The 9,405-nt window shown below is 45.3% G+C and overlaps 1 protein-coding gene across 1 annotated transcript; it reads left to right on the top strand.

Annotated features, from left to right (window-relative positions):
- Positions 1–7,109: 7,109 nt before the first annotated feature.
- On the top strand, positions 7,110–8,751 carry LOC310643530 (E3 ubiquitin-protein ligase RNF146-like). Its single transcript, XM_083368002.1, has one exon. The coding sequence runs from the start codon at positions 7,282–7,284 to the stop codon at positions 8,326–8,328; it is 1,047 nt and encodes a 348-aa protein (XP_083224128.1). The 5' UTR covers positions 7,110–7,281; the 3' UTR covers positions 8,329–8,751.
- The last annotated feature ends 654 nt before the right edge of the window (positions 8,752–9,405 follow it).

Raw genomic sequence — 9,405 nt, 5'->3', positions numbered from 1 at the left:
AATAGCTAGAAGAGATAAGAATGCCTTCTTAAATGAACAGTGCAAAGAAATAGAAGAAAACAATAGAATAGGGAGGACCAGAGATCTTTTCAAGAAAATTGGAGAGATGAAGGGAATGTTTCATGCAAAAATGGGCATGATAAAGGACCAAAAAGGCAGGGACCTAACAGAGGCAGAAAAGATTAAGAAGAGGTGGCAAAATTACACAGAAGAACTATACAAGAACGAGCTTAATGTCCCTGATAAAAAAATGAGGTGGTAACTGACCTCGAGCCAGACATTCTAGAATGTGAAGTGAAATGGGCCTTAGGAAAGCTGAGCAACAACAAAGCTAGTGGAGGTGACAGTATTCCAGCTGAGCTATTCAAAATTTTAAAAGACGATGCAGTAAAAGTGCTACACTCAATTTGCCAGCAAATTTGGAAAACTCAACAGTGGTCACAGGATTGGAAAAGATCAGTTTACATTCCAATTCCAAAGAAAGGCTGTGCCAAAGAATGTTCAAACTACCGCACCATTGCACTCATTTCTCATGCTAGTAAAGTTATGCTTAAAATCCTACAAGCTAGACTCCAGCAGTATGTGGACTGAGAACTACCAGAAGTACAGGCAGGATTTCGAAGAGGCAGAGGAACTAGAGATCAAATTGCCAACATACGTTGGATCATGGAGAAAGCTAGGGAGTTCCAGAAAAACATCTACTTCTGCTTCATTGACTTTGCTAAAGCCTTTGATTGTGTGGATCATAACAAACTGTGGCAAGTTCTTAAAGAGATGGGCGTACCAGACCATCTTATTTGTCTCTTGAGAAACCTATATGTGGGCCAAGAAGCAACAGTGAGAACTGGACACGGAACCACTGATTGGTTCAAAATTGGGAAAAGAGTCCGGCAAGGCTGTATACTGTTGCCCTGCCTATTTAACTTATATACAGAGGACATCATGAGAAAGGCAGGGTTAGAGGAATCAAAAGTTGAAATTAAGATTGCCAGAAGAAATATCAACAACCTAAGATATGCAGATGATACCACTCTAATGGCAGAAAGTGAAGAAGAACTAAAGAGCCTCTTGTTGCGGGTGAAGAAGGAGAGTGCAAAAGTTGGGTTGAAACTTAACATTAAGAAAACCAAGATCATGGCATCTTGCCCTCTCAATTCCTGGCAAATAAATGGGGAAGAAATGGAGGTAGTGACAGATTTTATTTTCCTGGGCTCCAAGATCACTGCAGATGGGGACTGTAGCCAAGAAATTAAAAGACGCTTGCTTCTGGGGAGGAAAGCAATGGCAAATCTAAACAGCACACTAAAAAGCAGAGATAGCACCCTGTCAACAAAAGTGCGTATAGTCAAGGCTATGGTCTTCCCAGTTGCAATTTATGGCAGTGAAAGCTGGACCATAAAAAAGGCTGAGCGCCAAAGAATTGAGGCCTTTGAACTATGGTGCTGGAGAAGACTCCTGCGAGTCCCTTGGACTGCAAGGCAATCAAACCGGTCAGTCTTAGAGGAGATCAACCCTGACTGCTCTTTAGAAGGCCAGATCCTCAAGCTAAAACTCAAATACTTTGGCCACCTAATGAGAAGGAAGGACTCACTGGAGAAGAGCCTAATGCTGGGAAAGATTGAGGGCAATAGAAGACGTGGACGATAGAGAATCAGGTGGCTGGATGGAGTCACTGAAGTAGTAGGTGTGTGCTTAAATGGACTCAAGAAGATGGTAGAGGACAGGAAGGCCTGGAGAAACGTTATCCGTAGGGTCGCGATGAATCCGACACGACTTTGCAGCTAACAACAACAACATATGCACATAGATGTTAGATAGATATAGATGATAGATGATAGATGACAGACAGACAGACAGACAGACAGACAGACAGACAGACAGACAGACAGACAGATAGATAGATATAGAGGAATAGATATATTCTGCGGTAGTTGATGTATTTTTAATTGGTGCTTTTTGAAAGTAACTAGTTAGTATAATTCTGGAACAATTGCTACTATACTGATATGAAATGGAAGATTGCTTATAGAGGAGATTTGCATATACTGGGAGGTGCATATGGATGTACCTTGTTCATGTCTAAAATGCTTAAATTGTGTTTCCATATTCTCATCTCTCTTAATATTTCAGACAACTCCTTCCTTTATGTTTTGCACCAAAAATGGTCTGGGCAGTTCACAAGTAAAAATATTAAACAAAAATATTAAACAAAAGTATGAAAGATGGTCAGATAGTAAAAACTGGACAGAAGCAAAACAAAAAAAAAACCCACAAGATCTGCACAGCCTAAATGGGGCTTTCAATCATTCTCATCATCCAGGTTTTCCAGGCCTCCAAAATATAAGCTGGATGGGACCTTCTTTCATAGGGAAATCCTTGGTACAGAGAAAGGGCACTTCCAGGGTCCTGATTGACAACATTCCTTAATTGGATGAACCTGCAGCATGCCAACCCTGCCTGTTTTAAAAGCTAGATTTATAGCACCTCACGTTTCTGATAATGTTTGGTCTTTGGATTTTTAAAAACAAAACATAATATTGCTATTGTCAATGCTGCAAACATTGACATATTTTTGCACTGACAATATAAGAGACAGCCTGTTACTTTAATTCCTTCGCTTTGGGGGAAAAAAGTCGACAGGATGTTTTGAGAAGACAAGAAAAGCCTGTGTACAGAATGGGAAGTGAAACTTCATATGTAAAACTAATTGGATAACGTGATTTATGACGTGTAGATAAGGGCGGAGATTGTGTGTGTTATGATGGGCTTGGGGGGAGGAGATTTTAGATTCTGGCATCCCTCCATGAGTGCCGATATTTCGTCTCATTATTGAGACTTTTTAGATAAACAATGCCTGCATTTTGTTTGAGTTGTCTCATTAATCGGAACCATAACATCATGCCAGAATCTAAGTTCTTTCAAACAACCTGCCATTGACTCTGGCCTAGAGAGAAGTTGGCAAAGATTCAGGGGAGAATCTTTATCATGGGCAAAGAGAATTGGCTTGGAGACAAAGACTTGGCAGCTGCCGACAGTGCAGAGCAGGATTTAACAGACAGCATGCTGGGGTAAGATGAGTTTTTGCAGGACTCCCATTTGGGGGCAGAATCCGAGCAGTTAGCAGAGGTCAGCTGGTCATCAGGCTGGAATCACTCCAGTGGAGACTACACATGCCTTGAGACTGTACTGCCGGAGCCCCGAAAAGCAGAATGGTGGAGACTGCTAGACCATCTAACACTGAGAATTTGGGTGAGTGAAAAATCCTGTCTGCAGACCAGACTGCTTGCCAGCCCCAGGAGTCCCCTGCCAAGCCCGCTAGACCCATAGAGACAGGGGACCCCAGCCTGGGGCCTCTGCAGCAATGGGAGGTTGGGAAACCCCCACAAGTGAAAGGCCAACAGCCTCTGAGCTTGCACCAGCTAATAGAAGCCTTGCAACAGCTGGTGGTGGTGCAGAAGCCTGGAGATCAGGAGCTGGTGGGAGGACAACAGCAAGGGTGGCAGCAGCAGGACCTGAATGTGCAACCCCTGAACATATAGCAGGACCAGTGGGGCCAGCAGCAGTGGGGACCCTGGCAGCCATTAAATCAACAACCAGAGTGGGGCCAGAAGCAACTGGAGACACAACAACAGCAGTGGGGGCCCCAGCAACCATTTAACCAGCAAGCAGGGTGGGGCCAGCAGCAATGGGGGCCCCAGCAACCAATGATGAGCCCACCCTTCAGAACAACCTTCGATGGGGACCCAGAGAAACTGATTTTCTTCCTCAACCAAGTACGCTCTCATTTGAATCGCTGGGGTCATCTCTACCTGGACCCAGGTGCTATGGTAGATGTGATTGCATCCAGCCTAGAGGGAGAAGCATCTGAATGGTTGAACAATTTATATAATGAGCAGGCCCCTGAGTTGGAGGACCCCCAACTTTTCCTCCTGAGGCTGAGGGAAAGATTTGAGGACCCATCCATTGCCCTCAAAGTGGAAGAACAAATCCATAAGATAAAGCAAGCTGGCCGGCCTGCCCTAGAGTACGTGTGGGAGTTTCAAAAGATGGCTGGTCAGATAGACAGATGGCCTGAGCAATCCATAATTCATCTTTTTAGAGAGGGGTTAGATGACCACCTTTCTAAGGCATGTGTTCTGTTCCCCCTCCCTCAAGGTACAAACAAACAGACAAGCAGGTACGAAACAAAGGGGTTAAGTCTTTATACCACAATATAGTTGCTGTCCGATAAAGTCTTGGCAGCAAGCTATGCACAGTCAGCCAAAATAGGTTAGTTATCTCAAATGTTCGCTGACATGAGATAACTTCCAACAAGAAATTCCAAGAAAGTCCAGACAAACAAACCGAAAAGCAGAGATGAAGAGCGTAGACACGAAATCCAGACCAGGGTTCACACAGGTAGAGAAATCCGACAGACGTGACTAGAAGCTGTGGTGAATTAAATTCTGAGAACAGCCACACCCCCTTTTGTACCTTATGGGGTGTGGCTCAATGACTCAGCTACTCCCTGGCCCTCCTACTCGACCTACGTTGCTGCAAACGCTTGGCCCTGTGTCTTTCTCGAGGGTCTAGCCATGAGTCATCTTCACTAGACTGTATTTGCTACAGCTGCTCGAGCTCACTACCAGCCTGGCTACTCCCAGGCTGCTCCTCTCGGCCTACAGATGGAGATGGAGGCCTTGCCAGAGAGGAGGGCCCCAGTGAGGGAGGCCTTGCCAGTTCCTCCCCATCATCCTCACAGTCCTCTTCCTCGGTTAGGACAGGTGCGGGGGTCGGGGCCACAACAGCATGTATCTACCAAGTTGTGCCTGACCAGCTGCATGAATGGTACCAGGCAGTGGTGAAATCAGATGTTCAGCTCACCTGCTATAAGAAGTCTCTCCTCCCTGAAGCCGAGCCGAGGTCAGAACAACCTGAATGGCAATTATCCCCAAGAAAATCTCCAGCTACTGTGATGGCTGAAAGATCCAGGCCACCTGTAGGCCCGGCATTTAAGTGTTACCGATGCAGACAGCAGGGTCATTGAGCAGCGAAATGCCCAGTCTCCTTCCCCCAACAGCAGAACAGACCAGGACCAGTACTGAGAAAGAAACCTGAACAGAGAAATCCAACCGGATGACGCAGGAACCTGTTGCCCAAGTCACATCCCCCACTCAGAAGGACACCGGAACTCGGGCTGAACCCACCCCCATTATTTATTTTATTAAATTTATTTTATTAAATTTATATAACACCCTTTCCCAAAGGACTCAGGGCGGTTTACAGGGCATTTAAAACAACCAGTAAAAAAGTTAAAAACAAATTTAAAAAAGATTAAATCATCCCTAAAATTAAAAACCCCAGTTAAAATTTCTCAGCCTGGGCCGGAGAGCTCAAAGAGCCAGGTCTTCAGGTCCCGGCAAAATGTGCGAAGGTTGGGGGCAGTCCTAAGCTCCACGGGCAGCTGTTTCCAGAGGGCCGGTGCACCCACAGAGAAGGCCCTCCCCCTGGGTATTGTCCACCGGCAATATTTTACCGGCAGTACCCTGAGAAGACGCTCCCTGTGGGAGCGCACAGGACGAAGGGAGCTTGATGCTGGCAGCAGGTGTTCCCTCAGATATCCCGGACCCAAGCCATTTAGGGCTTTATAGGTCATTACCAGCACCTTGAATCTCACCCGGAGGGCAACCGGAAGCCAATGCAGCTCGTGGAGTAGAGATGTTACATGGGAGTATCAGGAAAGGAGAACCACTGCAAGACAGTGCCTCCCACTCCCAACCCCCTGAGATCTAATAGAACTAGGACAGAGGAGCAACCCCTGTCCCGAGCCCACCAGAGATCATTCACCAGCGTGACCAATGCCGTCTCAATGACGAAGGAGAGAACGACCCGATGGTGAGCTGACACATTCCACCTTTCTCGTTACCTGCCAAGCTCATAATCTCTAAGTCGGGTACACAGGTAGATTTAAAGGTGCTAATTGATTCTGGATTGTCCTGATGCATCATTAGTTTGCCATTTGCCATGAAACTGGGCATACGAGCAAAACTACTCTCCAAACCTGTGAGGTTCAAGCAAGCTGATGGCTCCCTGATGGGAGGGATTTTAGTCATGCAATTAACGGAGCCCCTACACCTAGAAATAGGTGAGCACTGGGAATTTATTTGCTTCCCGGTGGCTTCAAAAATTACTGAGGCTGTGATGCTAGGATTAGCCTGTTTGGACAAATGGAAACCGTTTATCTGGTGGGAGAAAGGATTGAGAACTGTGAGACTACCCATAGGGCCCGATCCCCACATTGATTCAACAGATGTTACAGGGGATTTTAACCCACCCAATGAGCGAGTGCACATGGCTACCTTACGACCACCAGGAGAGCTGCTCATCCCCGGTGAGTACCGGGACCTAGCGGAGGCATTTAGTGGGAAAGAATGAGATACCTTGCCTCCTCACTGGCCCAATGATTGTTCCATTGAACTGTTGCTGGGGGCCAAACTTCCACGACCAAGAATGTATGCTATGTCCTCCCTTGAAATGGAGGAGATGCAGCGATATGTGGATACAAACCTAGCGAGGGGATTCATTGAATGTGCCAAGTCTACTGTGGGAGCTCCTGTGTTGTTCAAAGAAAAGAAAGATGGGTCTCTTCATCTCTGTGTAGACTATTATGGCCTAAATGCTGTGAATGTGGAAAATAAATACCCTCTTCCCCTCCTGAAAGACTTACTAACCCACCTGGCGAAGGGGAGTATCTTCACCAAGTTAGACCTGAGAGAAGCATATTACTGGGTGAGAATAAAGGAGGGGGATGAGTGGAAAACAACCTTCAACTGCCCCTTGGGAAGCTACCAATTCAAAGTCATGCCGTTTGGATTGCAGGGGGGCCCAGCCGTATTTATGCAGTTGATTAATGAGGTCCTACATGAACATTTATATAAAGGGGTTCTGGTGTATCTTGATAACATTCTGATATACAGTACGAATATGACTGATCACATAAGACTGGTCAGAGAAGTGTTAAAAAAACTATTGAATGCCAAACTTTATGTCAAATTGTCAAAATGTGAATTTCACCAAACCCGATTAGATTATCTTGGCTATAGAATTTCTGATGAGGACATCGAGAATCATCGAACGGCAGCAGCAGGAGCAGCAGCAGCAGCAGCAGCAGGTTCGGAGTTGAACTGTGGCGGCATGCAAGAATAAACTTGTAATTAGAAAACAGAACATTCTGCTTTGATTAAAAGATGAACTATTAATTTTACAACATGTTCCAAGAATAGCAATAATAGTAAGAAAAGGATGGCTGGTTGTGGTGAACTTGATCACTCCATCAATATGCTTCCAACAAACAAAAAGGCCAACGAATCATGTTCGAGTGCAACACCGTCTCTTATGGTTCCCGAATGTGCTATCTGCCTGCAAACGTGTGTCCACCCTGTGAGTCTGCCCTGCAAACACGTCTTCTGCTACCTGTGTGTCAAAGGAGCCTCCTGGTTGGGAAAGCAGTGTGCGCTCTGTCGGCAGGAGATTCCAGAGGACTTTCTTGATAAGCCAACTTTGCTATCGCCCGAGGAACTCAAAGCAGCCAGTAGAGGCAATGGGGAATATGCTTGGTATTATGAAGGCAGAAATGGCTGGTGGCAATACGATGAGCGTACCAGTAGGGAGTTGGAAGATGCATTTTCTAAAGGTAAAAAGAGCACTGAAATGTTAATTGCTGGTTTCTTGTATGTGGCAGATCTTGAGAACATGGTTCAGTATAGGAGAAATGAGCATGGACGTCGCAGGAAGATAAAACGGGACATAATAGATATTCCCAAGAAGGGAGTGGCTGGGCTTAGGTTGGACTGTGACTCTACGGCCATCAATCTAGCAAGAGAGAGCTCTGCAGATGGTGCAGACAGTATACCACCGCTAGGTGCTGCTGCTGCTGGGCAGCCTCTAGCAACTGTTAGACCCCTTCCTACACTAGATGGTCAGCTGACGAGTCCTGCAACACCATCACCCGAGGCAAGTACTCTAGAGAACTCTTTTGCCAACTTGCAAATAAATGGAGACAGTTTGGTTGAAAGGAGCCATAGGGGTGAGGGAGAGGAAGACCATGAATCGCTATCTTCTGGTAGGATGCAAGCTGTTGATACCTCCGTAGAGGAAACGGAATCAGATGCTAGCAGTGATAGTGAGGATTTGTCTGCCCAATTTCAGCTGCCTGTGCCCTCCGCTCAGCAGAGACATCTGAATGGAAACCAGCCAGCCTTGGATAGACCAGTGACAGGCAGTGGGGTGGGAAATGCCACGGTGAGATCGAGAAGGCCTGATGGACAGTGCACGATAACAGAAGTCTAAATCTAGAGCCATGGTTTTAAAATTCAGTCTTATACCTGTACATTTTGTCTGTATTGACCTTGCGCTCCAGCCTAGCAGTCTTATTTTAAAATGTTTCCATATGAGAAGAAGGGGAAGAAAGGAAACCTGGTCATCTAACATGAAAAGCTGTCTCTTAATTTGTCTGGAACGCTGAACGTTTGGAAATCTGGGCATGTGTTAATGGTTTGGAAGCTGTTTAGCAACACTCAAGTTTTGTAAAATGTCTGCTTTTATTTTGTAGTATATGCCCCTCTCCATATTAAAACCCATCCTCCTTTTTTGACAAATGTATATTCACTGTACAACTTGGAACTGTTATTATTTGTTGCATTAAGTATCTTAAGTAACTATCTGCATGGATTGATGTATGGAAGGAATATTAAAAACTGGAAATGATCAAGAGTTTGGAAATGTGCAAGATGCTTAATTTTAACATTAAATAGTTGTGACTCCTGAAATTCAGATGTTTTACTAAAGCTGAGAGATGAATCATCCTGAATGAAATGTAAAATAATTTCTGTTGCAGTTTTACTTGTAAAGAAGTCACGGTGTCTTCATTGGCTCTCTGTCTGGTCCCTGTAGCTTGTTTGCGTCTATCCTGTGTCTTGTTTTTGTTACAAGATTTATAATTTAATAAACTACATTGATGAGGACATCGAAATTGACCCAGCCAAAGTGAAAACAATAATTGAATGGCAGCCCCCCAAAACTCACAAACAGCTCCAGAGCTTCCTAGGGTTTGCCAATTTCTACCGTCAATTCATTCTCTCTTTTGCTGAGATTGCTCTACCCCTTACAGAACTACTCAAAACAGGTAAGGGAGGGGGAAAACCGTGACCTGGCCAACTGCTAGCATGGACTATGAATTGTCAGGAAGCTTTTGAGAATTTAAAGAGACTATTTGCAGCTGAACCGGTCCTAAAGCACCCCTGCCCCGGGGAGCCCTTTGTAATTCAAGCAGATGCCAGCGACGTGGCAGTTGGAGCTATGTTACTACAAAAGAATAAGAGTGGAGTCCTACAACCTTGTGCCTACACCTCTAAAAAATTCACGGAA

The sequence above is a fragment of the Vipera ursinii genome (genome assembly GCF_947247035.1).
Source record: "Vipera ursinii genome assembly, chromosome: 7".
NCBI lineage: Eukaryota > Metazoa > Chordata > Lepidosauria > Squamata > Viperidae > Vipera > Vipera ursinii.
This window is presented reverse-complemented; position numbering and strand designations above follow the sequence as displayed.

What these genes read in the sequence shown, in the direction of transcription:
- LOC310643530 (XM_083368002.1), top strand. Translation starts at nt 7,282, where the DNA reads ATGGCTGGTTGTGGTGAACTTGATCACTCCATCAATATGCTTCCAACA.